This window comes from Sander lucioperca, chromosome 4 (genome assembly GCF_008315115.2).
Source record: "Sander lucioperca isolate FBNREF2018 chromosome 4, SLUC_FBN_1.2, whole genome shotgun sequence".
Classification (NCBI taxonomy): domain Eukaryota; kingdom Metazoa; phylum Chordata; class Actinopteri; order Perciformes; family Percidae; genus Sander; species Sander lucioperca.
In genome coordinates, this window is record NC_050176.1 from 34,898,101 (window position 1) to 34,912,984 (window position 14,884).

Here is a 14,884-nt window from a genome sequence, read left to right on the forward strand (position 1 = left end):
TGTGTGTGTGTACATTATTATAGGATCCAGTGTCCTGTGATTCAGGATGAGAAACAAAGGAGTGGCCTAGATGTTACACTGTAAAAGAAAAAGTCAATAAACAAACGCCTGCTTCAACAAACTGTTCAAAGACAGTATCTCACGCCTGCTTTCTTTCCTCTTTGTATGTGAAGACACACAGAAGTGCTTTTATTTTGACCTTTACATCTGAAAAAAGCTGCTGTGATACTTCCTACAGGTAAGTCTCAAAACCCTGTACCTGCCTTTTCTTGTTTAATCTCGCTGTTGGATTTACTAAACAGGAAATATGCCTCAAACTAAGGTCATCTCTGACTGAGGTCTACAGCTACAGAAAATCCAGGTCAGAAACAAAAGGTGGGCTGGAAGGATTAGAGTGAGATCTCAAATTCTGCAGGAATGAGGCGTCTTGTCAGGGATCAAAGGGTGGAGCTTGTGTGAACGAGCAGATCTACAGCAGCAAGAAAAATGTGTGAATCGCAGGCCATAAGATTCATTAAGCCCCTCAGTGATGATGATATAAAACCTGCATGGTGCAACGCAATGATACCTGCTAATGTATTCATGAATGCCTCTTTACAATTTCACTGAAGCTCCTGACCTTTTACTGCAGTTCTTTCATTGGATGTGCTCATGAGAATATTTGTGCATATATTCATACTAGGGCTGCAGCTATCGATTATTTTAGTAATCGAGTATTCTACCGATTATTCCATCGATTAATCGAGTAATCGGATAAGAAATACTTAGTAAACAGCAATAGTAAACATTTATTATTGCTGTGTACTAAAAAAAAGGTCTTTTGTATATATACAAAAGACAGGATTTTTTTTGAAAAAGCAACATTTTTTATTGCCAAATTCCAAGTATATTTTTGGTGGCCCAAATGTTAATATTTGTCACCCCCTTCCCCTTCTTGCCTCTGGCTCTTTGCACTGGATATGCAAAAGAGCTGTTCACTAAGCCCAGGTAAATGTGGCGGTACAAACCTTACAGCAGGGCTATTCAACTACACTGTTCTGGGGGACACATTTTCAGAAGCCTAATACACAGTGAGGAGAAAGAATAAAGAAACAGACATCACTGGCATGATGAAGTCATTGACATGCATATTAAGTGGCCATGCTGGGGGGAGGAGCCGGTTTGTCTCCGGCAGCAGCTAAGTTTCCAAAGATTAGTAGCAAACTAATAAACAGTTAGACTACAAACCGACAGCTTTCATTTTAGCTTGTTAGTAAAACATTGCTATTTGCAGAGTAGCATGCTGTAGGCTAGTTGTGTAAAACATCGCGGTGGACGAGAGCAGCAGACGGTAGTTAGCTACCTTGTGTCGGGTTCGCTCCGTGGAATGGATGAGTAGACTGAATGTTTTCTACAAAGATGATGTAGTAGCATGTTTGCAGCTTAAAATTATCCCAAACTTTCTGTCGTTTTCTCTCGCCTGTCTCTTCTCTTAGACCCTCGCTATTTTCGTCTTCGTTCATTTGTGATCTGGGCCGTCAGTCTCGTGCATAGAGAGTATATAAACGTCTTGTGTCCACAGAAGCGTCAACCTGTTGTGTGCGCTAGTAATTATCCTTCGTGTGGAAACACAGTGAGCCGTACAACCTTAATTACATTGATTTAACGAAGCTTCGAGGCAAAGAATTTTGCTTTGAGGATTTTTTGTAATCGTTTCAGCCCTAATTCATACTGTGATAACTTTATGGTTAACAGTAAAATGTAGTTAAAGTTATGAAAATGAAAAATGATCACTGAAGTAAACTTCCCCTGAACTTCTTTTTCTTTGATTTCAACACTGACTGTTTTATTCATGCCTCCAATTGCACTGGTCACTAATATTATGATTCTATAGTGCATGTCTTAACTTTGTGATTCCTAAACCCAGCATCTGATTCTGCACCGTTTCAGGGTAAAAGTAACCAAGAATCGAGGTTTCTGCAACAAAATGTGCCCTAAAGCTCCGTCCAGACCAGGAAGAACTATTATTATTCTTGTTGTGAACAGAAACTCATTTTGAGTTTTAATACAGTCGACTGATACAACCCAGCACAACAAAGAGCACTGTAGGTACACTGTAGAGCATGAGTCATTATAAACCAACAGCTGACTGAATGAACAGTTACAATAACGAGGGTGTAAGGCCCTCTGCTGGAAGTGACATGCTACTGCACCTCAAGCTGTGTGTAACAGTATTGCTTTAAAAATACTTTTTTTCATCTACGTAATGCAAAACCATGGCGTTTGTGCTGACCAATAAATTAATTTTAGTATGTGGATAATGTGTATTTTAAGATGGCAACAATCTGTAGTTTCACAATCAATTACAGACAAGAGAAGTCATAATTTTTCCACATCGTACATTTATATTAGCCTGGGTCCAAACCTCTGATGTGCTGCCAACATCTCTATAATAGTGAATGGATGATATGAAAAGAAAAGGTTCATTCAGCCTGATTATGATTATGCCAGGATTATGATGTAAATACCTCAATAGGGGGCTGTGAACAACCAGAATTTAACTCATGTACATATTAAGATTAATAGGAATGTATGCACATTGGAAACCTTATGTGCACATATTTGCAATAAGGAATAATCTTTTTTTAATTATGGCAAGACACCTGTCTGTCATCATGGTTCAGAAAAGATGGAAATTTCGACCCTTTTTAAGTAGAGATAGTCATTAAGCATGGGTAAACTTATGTCAACTGCATATGTATGTATAAATATGCAGAGTAAAGGATCATATGACACACTGTAAACTGCTACTCTTAAATATTAAAAATGTAAGTAGTTGGACCTTCAGGGGCGCCTGGATAGCTCACCTGACTGAGCCCCATGTACAGGCTCAGACCCTGCTGAAGACAAGGTTATAATCGTTAAAGAAAACGAACGAAATAACGAAAACTAGGTGGGAAAAAACATTGTCGTTAACTGAAATAAAAATAAAAATGAGGCATTACAAAAAAAACGATAACTAAACTAAAACTGTAACGTCTGTTTGCAAATCTAACTAAAATAAAATAAAATTATCGAGTGAATGTCCTTAGTTTTCGTCTTTGTTGATGTCTTTCATAGAGTAAATAACGTTATATCTTTCCGACCATGACATTTCCCGTAGACATGTATAGTTTCCGACTGGGAACCCAGAAATCCCCACATTCCACGTCAAATTGAACACAGCATAGTCCGTGCCCCTCGCCTCGTCGCCTGGCATCATAGTGGTACCGAAAGTCGGAAGAAAGCGGCACCTATTTGATTATGACTGTGTCAGATAAAAGCAAGTGCCTTGCAGTGGGAGGTGGTAAAATATGTGGACAATTTATTACAGGGAAAAATCACACGAATTTGAAAGTACATTTGAGAAGCGCACACAAGCTAGGAGGCTAACCTAGCTTACCTTAACAAGGTAAAGGAGAACGCAAAGCCCCCTTTCCCCGAAACAAAAGCTAACCCCGGTAACGTTACGGGCATGGATGTATGGATACAGGGCCAGGCAGCATGACAGAGACAACAGCAGGACAGAGAACACTACAGGAGGGCTTTCACCGGCGACCTGATAGCTGCTGGTTAGTAAATACGCAGGAACACCAAAAGCGGGAGGAAACGTGGGTTAATATGTGGATTGATACTGGGATGTCTAGCTACACTTACTGTGTGACTCGATTGACTTCAAAAAGTTTGCCACTTTACTCGAACCAAAGTTCAAAACACCTGTTCATGTCTGTCTTCTTTAGTCTGTTGGCTATTTAGGTTTTCTTCCTGGAACACGTCACTTTTGCACTTACTGTTAACATATTTACGACCATATGTAGGCTACATTTTATGTACTGGTGTTATTGTTGAATACATTGTGAATACATATTTCTAAAATTGTATGATGTTTTTGTTGAGCTATTATTACACAATACTTTTTCTGACCTTTTTGAATCCCCTGACAAATAACCCATATCACAAAAAAAGACTAAAACTAATAAAAACTAAACTAAAACTAAGCATTTTCAAAAAATAAAAACTAAACTAAACTAGCAAACCCGCTTTAGAAACTAATTAAAACTAAACTGAATTTGAAAACAAAAAGTCAAAACGAAATAAAAATAAAAACTAATGAAAAATGCAAAACTATAATAACCTTGGCTGCAGCAGCCCTTTGCTGCATGTCATTCCCCCTCTCTCTCCCCTTTCACATCTTCAGCTGCCCAGTATAATAAAGGCCTAAAATGCCCAAAAAAAATCTTAAAAGTAGTAGTAGTTGGACCTGCTACCTACTGTATCTCTTGTTGGCATTTGTCTGCAAAGAATAACAGTAAAATCACAGAAGATGATTTGTCGGTTTCTGTGCCATGCGTTGTAATGAAGATGTTATATAATGTAATGACGTGCTTTGCGTTGGGTAGTTGTGTAGATGGAACTGCCGTTCTCTGGCTTTGAGCTGACCTTCATCATCATTGCCTTCGTCATTTTCTCGCTCTTCGGCTTGGCTTCAGTCTGCATCCAACCAGAAGCAACACATACAGGTACACACTCCTCCTCTGCTGTCAGATACACACAGACAAACGTTAGCTTTTCTAATGCTGCATAATGTACGTCTGTTCTCTTTCAGAAAAAGGTGTCTGTAAAGCAAAGGGCTCACGACCATTTCACAGAAAGCAGAGAGTGATCACCAAGCAAGCTGGACAGAAACCATGAAGTAAAAGTCAGAGACTTTGAGCTTAATCTGGTGTACTGCAGGGTTTAAATGTAAAGTCCTCACAAATGAACTGAAACATTTTGAATATTTTTTAATTAAAGAATGTCATTATGGCACAGTGTTGCATTTTCACTATATAAGGCAAATATATTACCCCCATGAATGACGCAGTCTTAGTCTGAGCCAGTCAGTAACATCTGTGGAAATGTGGAAAAAACCTCCTTAGTAACGTTGCCTGCACTTTCTGATCAGCTGTAATTACAAGCTAAGATTAAAACTCTAGCTGCATTGGTCTGAGTTTTTCTCCCTTTTGACTGTTATTTTGCAGCTTGAGGCTGCATTCACACTAAATCAGGCGTTGCAGCGATCAGCACAGGGTTGTGCGGCGGTGTGGGAGCATCACTTAAATGGCCCATTTGTGTCTCCATTGTGTTCCACATGGTGCTAGCATTTAGCTGTAGCATTTAGCCATGCTGCTAGTATGCCTGGTCCTATGAGTTGATTGTCTGTTAATTTTTTTAACCTTTATTTAACCAGGTAAGCCGACTGTGGACAAATTCTCATTTGCAACGACGACCTGTCACATTCACACATTCATACCTGGAAGCTGCCCAGTACAACCACAGTCTGATCTGCTGGCCATTGAGCAGCGTTTTTTTTGTTTTTGGGTTAAAGGGCTTGCTCAAGGACACCTCATCGGTGGTAATGAGGGACAAGCGCTGCTTTTTCACTTCCCCACCCAGATTTTATCCTTTTGGTCTAGGGATTCAACCCGTCACAAACTTGCTTCCCTAACCTTTAGGCCACCACTGCCTGTCCGATTGATGCGATATATAGGATGCGGGATGCGAGGCCTATCATTAAGGTGGGTTTTAGTGACTACATGTGAAACACGTTACACTCCATTGTGTTTTTTTCTGATCTGTGGTTATGTGATTGGCCACTGCAGCATAACATTGGGTTGTGTTTTTCCAAAAAATGATTCTGTTTAAACTTTCCGTCGCAGGGCCACTGCATTTTTTCCCCCAGCATTCCATGCGGTCCCCCAAATAAACACACTACCAACATTCAAATGAATGGCAGGACTGGCGTCTTCGCTGCAACACCTGATTTGGTGTGAATTCTGCCTGACAAACAACACAGAGCACACGGTTTTGGAAAGTCATTTCCCTGAATTATATTGCTATGCTTAGGCAATGCTTCCTCTGAGAAATGTACAAATCCTACTGCCTTAGCAGAGAATAGCAGACACCTAGTACTGGTCCTATCTCTGTGCTTTGCTTTCTATAGAAAATGCCTGCTCTTTAGCCCCATCTGCAGTTTTCATAAAATATCACATTGATGCTTCATTAAATTCCACTTAAAAGAAACCTGGCAGGTTGAGCCAAAGTAAAAACTAGAAAAAGCACAATTTAGGAAGAGACTGGATGCTTTTCTCTATGTCCTTTGTATCTACTGATCTACATCTACTGATGTGTATGGCCAGAAAACCACAAAGACCCAGACTGCATTTAAAAATCAAACCAGAGTATGGACACTTGGTTTGTATGTCCAGAGAAGCCGTCATGTCTGGGTTAGGATTTAACAAACCAAGTGACTTTTGGCCCCTGAAGCCCTATTGGGGCAACATCCTGAGGGGTTAGAGGCTGCTCCCTGTTGAGTTTGCCCCTTGACCCTTGAGCCCTCTGTCACTCCTCCACAGTCAGCCGTCTAGTTGCCAACGTGGAGGGGAGGAGGCGCTCCAGAATAAAGACTAGGATAATCAACCATCGTGAGATCCTATCTTCTTCTTCACTAATGCAGAAGAAAAAGAAAAGAAAAGAAAAAAACGCCCGGCTTATTTGTGTGATGTGTCCTGATGGTTCATACTATTAGTGTGTGTATTGGGTGTCCACTGCTGTTCATGTGTATATGTATCTTTTGGGGTCTGTATTGGGCAATCTGAGATAAAGGGTCTTAAGAGTAATTAAGCCCTGGCTGGCTGCGGCCCTCATTAACACTGACGACCTTTATGGCATGACAACAGACCTACTATCACTCCAACGATGGCCAACGAACTGACCCATCAGATCACAATCAACACTTGTACACAGACCCACTGGACTACACCCCATAAATGTTTTTACAACACGGCACATAACATCTCTGCTACTTATTCTTTCACCTACGCTCTCCTTTGTATACAACAGAATGAGTCAGTTTTTACCTATAGTCAATACAACTTGGGCTCTCGCAATTTGTTTAGTTGGTTATGATAATATTCCACTCACAAAAAGTAACATCACTACAACAGGTCCAACGGAGCAACACACAAAATCTTTCAAGACAGAATCAAAAGCTTTCCCCTAAAACAACAAGTGACAAATTAAAAGAAAAACTTAAAAAACAGATGCTTGTGTAAGAAAATGATGTGGGCAATATGGATAAAATCCTCTATCACGATACATGTAATTTTACAACATGATATCAATTCAGGGTGCAACAATCATTTTCTCAATTAATGCCGGATTTATAGTTGTGTCAGTAAAATATGAGAAAATAGTGAAAAATGCCACATCACAATTTCCCAGAGCCAAAAGTTGACACATTCAAATTACTTGTTTTGTCCGACCAGCAATCTAATAAGCAAAGATATTAAGTTTACTGTCACATAATGCAAAGAAAGGCAGAAACTCTTTGCATTTGAGAATCTGAAACCAGCAAATGTTTGGCATTTTTGCTTGAGAAATAACAATTGATTGTCAATCAACTAATAGTTGCAGTTCTAATGTCAATATTGTGATTGAGCATCTTTGTAATTTCTCAGAAAATCAGTCGAGAAGTTTTTAGTTAATGTAGTGAATTTAATACCTAACAAATCAAGTTAATTCCCCGAATAGATGCAAAAAAGATGTAAAATTGCAATATTACTTATTATTAAGCAGTTCTGCTGGCCATGAAGGTCTAGCACAACCAGAGACATTAAAGGGATAACTACCACTACATTGTTCTGTGGCGATAGACATATTTACAGTATATTATTTCAAAGGTATATATCAACATATTGCCTGACCCTGATTTAAATTCTGAACACCTATGGGTTTTTTTAATCAATGTGTTGGACAGCCCTCTCCACCCCCGTCAATCAAATCCCCAAATGAGGAAATATCTTTTAGAAGCATGGTGTTCATCCCCTTAGGAAGAGTTTGAAAGACTCTGCCAAGGAGCACTAAAGCTGTTGTGGAGCAACACCTGACTGAGACACTTGATAGTGTTATTTTACTTTAATTGAATACCTATCTGTATGTATAATTGTCCATTTTAGACGTACCTGTGTACAATGCAATAACGTTCAGCTTAGTGGAAAAGAAACAGAGTCATTTAATGAGGCACTGTTCCTCTCAACAACTTTTATCAGGGAGGAAGTTCTTTATCTGTGTCCTCTGGTCAGGAGATGATGACAGAGGAAGAAAGTGAAAATTAAGGAGAGGCTTATAAAGCTTCCTCTGTAGTCGTAAAGATCACAGCTACTAGGAAGAGCATGACTTCTATAACCGTAGCAATAACAGCAGCTCTGCATTCTAACTCTGTCCAACTCTTTCCTGAGTTACACACTCGAACAATGACCAGACTGGAAAAAGAAACTGGGATAATGCACACTATTCCACTTGTAGCCTGACATTTAACTGTGTGATCATGAAAGTTCATTTTGAATTGTTTCCATACATGCAACATATAACTACTTTCATGTGTAATATTCTGATTACTGACTTTCATTCTCCACTAATGGTGTGCACAGTGCCTGTTGTGTTCAACCTCACATTAAAGTAAAAAGATCTTGAGGGATAGGATGCTCTTTGTAAGTGGACCAATCAATACTAGGGCTGGGTATAATGCAACATTTTGCGATAGTAATGCTGATACGACAACACCTTAGATTTGGTAGTGATTAGGATTGCAAATAATGCTTATTCAAATTACCTATTATTTTGCAGATTTTGTCTCGATTAATCGTTCTATAAATCAGTTTATAACGTCAGAAAATAGAAAGGTCTTTCACAAGTTTCCAGAGACAAAAGTGTCTTTAAATTAGCTAATTGTGTCTTATCAACAGTTCAAAACCCAAATCTATTCAACATAAAACAGAGAAAAGTAGCAAATGCTCACATGACTGACTAATCTATTAAATGGGTTATTGTTTCAGTTCTAGTTCCAATACCAGGAAAACTACCTCATTTTCAGAAATATAAACATGCAAAATATTAATTTCAATCTAGATCTTCTACTTCAACAAAGAATAAGTAAACTCTAATAGGAATCTGAGGAGACTTCGATGCCAACTTTCAGTACTTCAGTTTTCGATACTCAGTGCTACAGACACATTTCAGTTGGCAGGAAAAAAGTGAGCAAAGCAATATTAGTCAATTAATAGATTAGTGAATCCGCAGAAAATCAATCCATCAATTGCTGTGCTTGATTAACCATTTAAGTCAGTTATGACACAGATACATCATCTGGTTTCAGCTTCTCCAATGTGAGGATTTGCTGCTTTTCTACGTTTTACATTATTATGAACTGAATATCTGTAGATGGGACAAAACAACGTATCTGAAGACTTCCCCTTGGACTCTTGAAAACTGTGACGGGCATTATTTTGATCATTGGATAGGGTAAACACATTTGGTGGAAACATTTTGGTCAGTACTAAGGTTCAGCACCCAACACTAATTATCACACACCAAAGAACAACCCTTTAACACTGCTGCAGTGCAGCCCTACCAAGGTACTGAAGCAGTTTAATAGGAGGTTGCCCTCTGTGTAAGTGTGTGTGTGTGTGTGTGTGTGTGTGTGTGTGTGTGTGTGTGTGTGTGTGTGTGTGTGTGTGTGTGTGTGTGTGTGTGTGTGTGTGTGTCTCTCTCTCTCTCGTAGGGGAGTTTTTGAGCAAGCTGGGTAATCCCTGTAAAGACGTATAATCCCCAGGGAGAGCAAATATTACAACACGCTCTACTCAGTCACACAGAAAATCTGGTGGGGAGAATTTGGTACAATTGACTTGTTTCTGTTTTGAAGGGCAGATAGAAAGATATAGAGAGAAACTAAGATTTGCCAGTAGTTGGATGCAGTGGATACCAGGTGGCTCTGAATGACAATTGAAAGAAAATTAGCATATTCAAATAGGGAAAATAAAAGTTTTTTAAAAGACAATGGCAGCTGATATGCAAAGCGCAGCTGGCCACAGAAACAAACTACATACCTTGGCTGTAGTGTTTGCAGCAGGATGAATGTGTGCGTACGTGAGTGTGTGTGTGTGTGTGTGTGTTTGTACGTTCAATCCATGAGGAATTTCTGTCATTTCAAGCAACATTTTTGCAAACACCATAAAGCAATAAAGGCAACATTTCCAAAGACATTATGACACTGACACATACAGACACACGCAACTAAGAAAACCCACAAATGGAGAGACTCTTTTTGGCCTCTTTCGTCTATTTTTGAGAGCTAAAGAGAGCTGACGGTCCTATGCTTGTTCAAAGTCTCTGTGACTGTTTTGAGCCCCAGGTCCATTAGTGTCCTGCTGCTTCTCTAATCCTCATTCACATGTAATGGCTGACATTTCATCTTAATGTGTTAATTCATTAGCTGGGTGCTGAATGGAGAGTCTCAGTCCACAGAGACGGCTGTGAGCAGACACGCTAATGACTCCCCTGACTTTGCAAGAGTCATCGCAGAGCTAATGCCAAGTGACCTGGTTTACATGCTGCAGGAAAATCCCCTGGTATACCACCAACTGACAACCTGCATGAGAAGTAGGGCTGGGTATTGTTTGAATATTTCGATACTAGTGCAGATACAGTAGCAGGAATATATTAAGAAATATAAACAAGTTTTGATTCCAGATTATCTTCCAATACTTTTCTTTTAACCTGTCCTGCCTTATCTTGCAATACTCAAACACATTTTAGCCAATACTTAAAAAGAAAATTCTCCTCTGAACTCTTATCATCACACATGGAAATTAAAAGCATTTGATGTCCTATTATTATTGACCGGTTTTGATAATCAGTGCTACAGACACATTTTGGTCTGTACCAAAAACACTTCTTTGAGTATCATTAGTCCAGTGCATCATTCATTCAATCAGGACCCCGGCCACGAAATGCTTGCTGCAAACACCCCGCTCCACCACCACACCACCACCACCACCACCCAAAAGCCCCAGATGTGTGTGTCCTCCTCAGTGCGGGGGTAGGGGACGACTGAAGGAGGGATCTGGCTCAATTCTCGGTCTTGAGGAACCTGCTACTTTTAACTACAGCTTCCTTAATCTTTGCTCTGATGTTATAAGACATTAATCAACATTGCCTGCTTCTTTAAATATTTCAATCACCCATAGTTGCACACACATCCGTGCATACACAACTTGTATGGAGAGCATGTGTTCAAGGGGCAGTTGGAGGGTAAGGAGGGGGCTTCCTGTCATTTGAATTACCCTCTACATGTGGGGTCAATATGTGCAATGCTGAAGTGTGTGTGTGTTTGTGGGTGTGTGTGTAAGGGGTTGAGGAGGGGGCGGCTGTGGGAGCTACACCCCTCCCCAATAACCCCCCCCCCCTTTCCCTTTAAAAAGGCTGTATAAAGGAGGTGGGGGGAGAAGCACCTTTGTCACTTTGCTCTCAGACATAGAGACAATCACACTCACTGGACACACAAACACTTTGGACACAGACATTCCTCAGGGACATACTTATTGTCCTGACAGAAGAGATCCTTCTGGGTACTGGACCCTCCCGTGGTGGGCCTTCTGGACTGAAACAGAGCAGGAGACAGAGTACCACATTGAGCATCATCAGTGCAGCTCAAAGCCAGAAAGACTCTCCAGACTTTTAGAAAATTATCAGTTACTAACCTCTTCAGAAGCTAACTGCTGCCCAGCCATGAGGGTTTTCAACCTGCTCTACCTGCTCCTGCTGCTCGTAGTCGTTGTAGCATCAGTCTCCTCCGCACCAGTCTCCACCGGCAGACCAGGTAAGCATCCCAAAACTTTTCCCATCCAGATGTCACGATTGGTTGGGCAGGTGTCCGTTAGAATTGTTCATAGTCACTTAAAACACAGTTTATACACAGCCCGAACAGAGTTCTAAATCACTGCACAAGTTGAACTAGCTAACTAAGTTACAGGGAACGTTAACGTTGATCTAATTTTAGGTAACAGTAACGTTATTTGTGGTTTTTGCTAGCAAACGCTAAGTTACAAAAACTAGCGTAGCTAACTAACGCTGGTGAAAAAGACCTAACGTTAGCTTAAACACATTTTTAATTAAAACTGACAGACAAAAACAAAAAAACACTAACAATGTATTACCTTATTGTATTTTTTGGCTGCGGTAATGATTTAAGCGTGATAATACCATGGGATAATACACCATCAATCATCGTGGCGGGAAGGATGTTAGCGCTAACACTGCGTAAATACGATAACTCTAGAAATATACGGTTACCGTTTAAATAATAAGTTTTAGCAACCTATGGCAAAAGAGCTGTAAAGCCAACTTCCCTGCCATTAACGTTACATGTAAATGAAATAAGTAAGGCGATCGAATTAGCTAACTAAAATAGGCTCAAATCAGTGATATAGAAATATATGTAAATAAAATGCAGATGCTTGCTACCTAAACCACTACAAATATGTTACACGTTATCTAGGATTCATTTACATTTATCCGGGGTGAAAACATGACTATAACGATATTAAGTAACATTTTTTTCCCACTCTTTCCAATTTCGCCAACGTTGTCTGAATGCAGCACTAGCACAACTAGTGTCGTGTTTGTGTTTTAAATGATAAACGTCATATTCGTCTTTATAACTCCTTTTAAAACTTGGCTACAAACGAGCAACGTAAGATAAAAGTTTTGCCAAGTGGAAAAGCAGACATCATGCTGCTCTTGCCTCATGTAGGCTCAACGTTAAAAAAGCAGGTGCGCTTTTTGCGCAAGCTGATTTGCGGCGGAGACATACGGCCATTGCAAAATAGGCTTTGGGTCGTCATTAGGTAGCTACATGTGATGATGGAGAGGAGAGGATGAAGAGGGAGGGACGGGAGCGGAGCGCCGCCGGGGATCGCACAACGACCCCAGTGAGTCCCTTTGTCCCCGGCTGGAAGGCACTCCGGCGCGCTTTTGTTAATCAAGGTGTTAAAACGCCATGCAAATACCCGAGCTTTATTAACATGACATGGAGTAGCAGTGCCAAGTGTAAAGAAACCTACCTTCAGGCGTGGGGAGCAGTTTCTTTCAGAGGAGAGGGGGGGTGGGGGGGGAGTCATAAAGTCATCTGGCAGTTTATCTCTTCCTGGGCTTGGCTGGCAGTCTGTGAACCGCAGGAGTCAAAGTGGATTTATTAGGGACGTCTAAAAATAATCATGTGTTAGGTCTGTGTGTCCCAGTTTATTAGAATGAGCTCGCCCTGCTTTTGGTAAATGGGCCCTAACAATAAAACCCATGAAAGCGGGGATACATAGGCTAGGGTCAACAGAGGATATATTAGGACATAATTAGTCTTTGGTAGTTTAAAAGTTATACTTACTTAAAAATTGAGACGTTGTTTTGTCGTTTCTGGTGATAAAAAAAGCTCGGGCTGAGTTACACTCCTCCATCTGGGATTAATTAGGTCTGTCAGGTGATATGCAGGGGCCGCCTGTAGACATTAAATCTTGCTTAAAAGGACTTTTACATCTAAAATGGCATTTGAAAAGCAGTTACTTAAAATAGATTTATTGTATGCTACAAATGTATCTATGTTATAAAACAATCAGCTCATCCAGTAGCTTTATTCTGCATATTAAAATGAAACCTCTTTTTTTCAGATTTCCTCTACCTAAGGAGAAAATACCACAGACACCACTACTGCCCCCACAGAAGATGCATGCCTCTCCACTCCAGAGTACCCTTCCCCTAAGGTAAGACATTTGCACTCATACATGTGTTTCTGTGTAAAAAAAAAATAAAATAAAAAAAAAAAGGTTATGAGCTGAGCTGTGCGATACATGGAACAAAATAGGTTACAGAGCCAGCAGGTGGTAGTTAAGAAGGTGTGTGTGATTGGTGGCAGAGGTGTGTATTCACGCAGAACAGGAGTGCATGGGGAGAAAGGCTCAGGCATAAATCTCACTAACGATGAAGAGGAAGGCTTTACAGCCATGAGGAGTGTTTGGGTAAAGGGAGTTTCGGCTTTAATTTTTGGACTCCTGTACAAGCACAGTTACTTGTTGTTATCTTACTCTGAACTCCTTTTAGCAGGATACTAAATTATGTTTTTCCATTACAGGTTGAAGAACAAGAATGAGGGTGACCTAAGGAGAGAAATGTGAATATGAAGCAACTGCAGTGTGTGGCCCAAACACCATGGATGGGTCCCAGTACAAAGACATAGATTGTGAAGTGGAGGAGACATCATGCCAATGCCCTCCAAAGACACAGAAAGAAACTGTCTTTATTCCCAACAAAATATAAACCAAGCATTGTTTTGGCATCCTGGTGGACACAGATCTGGGTTTGTCCAGTTGCAAGCGTCTTCCCTCTTCGTCTTCAAAAGCCGATGCTCTTGTACTGAACAAGAACAAGGGAAAAGGAGCTACAACAACACAAGTATATTCGACGCTCGACTTAAAAGCTACGGACCAAAGAGCTGGAAACATCTTAGTGGCTGCAGCTACGATGAACAGCATCCACAGTATTCCTACAAAGTGTTTATTATGCATGTATGCACTTGAAATGTTTATTGACTTATGTTTTAAACTTTTTAATAAAAATATATTGATGTAGTGTTTTGTTTTTACTTCGTATGTTTGTGTATGTTAATATAACAATTGTCTAAAGAGTCCAAATAAATGTGGCAACTTTGAAGTATGACGATCATTGTGAAATCCAAATTTTAAGCCAGACTCCATTTCAATTTGGGATACTTTTGGCAAGCACAGAAAAAAAAGATTCTTTAAATAAATGTGTAACCCAAAAGCCTAAAATCAAACATGGCTCCTGGTACCTGCCGTACTCCAGATAAATCGGGGATCTCAGGAGAAGCCACATGGGAAAGTCGTAAATGCAGCGTTCCCTGTGGAGATACGAACGCCAGAGCATAAAAGAAATCACAATGGGGAGCAAACACCAAGGGCTCAAAATGACGACCTCGATA

The 14,884-nt window shown here is 40.2% G+C and overlaps 2 protein-coding genes and 1 long non-coding RNA gene across 3 annotated transcripts in view; 2 read left to right on the forward strand and 1 right to left on the reverse strand.

Moving 5' to 3' along the window:
- Window positions 1-11,561, reverse strand: part of march1 (membrane-associated ring finger (C3HC4) 1) — a 56,618-nt gene extending 45,057 nt beyond the window's left edge. The window contains exon 1 of the mRNA XM_036000106.1: window positions 11,436-11,561. Coding sequence (XP_035855999.1) covers window positions 11,436-11,538 — 103 coding nt within the window. The 5' untranslated portion in view covers window positions 11,539-11,561. The remainder of the gene's footprint in view (window positions 1-11,435) is intronic.
- LOC118494821 lies at window positions 17-4,827 on the forward strand. The gene is made up of 3 exons (XR_004897028.1): window positions 17-238; window positions 4,419-4,538; window positions 4,625-4,827. It is a non-coding gene; the product is annotated as an uncharacterized LOC118494821 (long non-coding RNA).
- Window positions 11,480-14,514, forward strand: apela (apelin receptor early endogenous ligand). Its single transcript, XM_031277035.2, has 3 exons — window positions 11,480-11,716; window positions 13,557-13,649; window positions 14,018-14,514. Exons 1-2 carry the CDS (start codon window positions 11,626-11,628, stop codon window positions 13,646-13,648), a joined length of 183 nt encoding a protein of 60 aa, XP_031132895.1. The 5' UTR covers window positions 11,480-11,625; the 3' UTR covers window position 13,649; window positions 14,018-14,514.
- The last annotated feature ends 370 nt before the right edge of the window (window positions 14,515-14,884 follow it).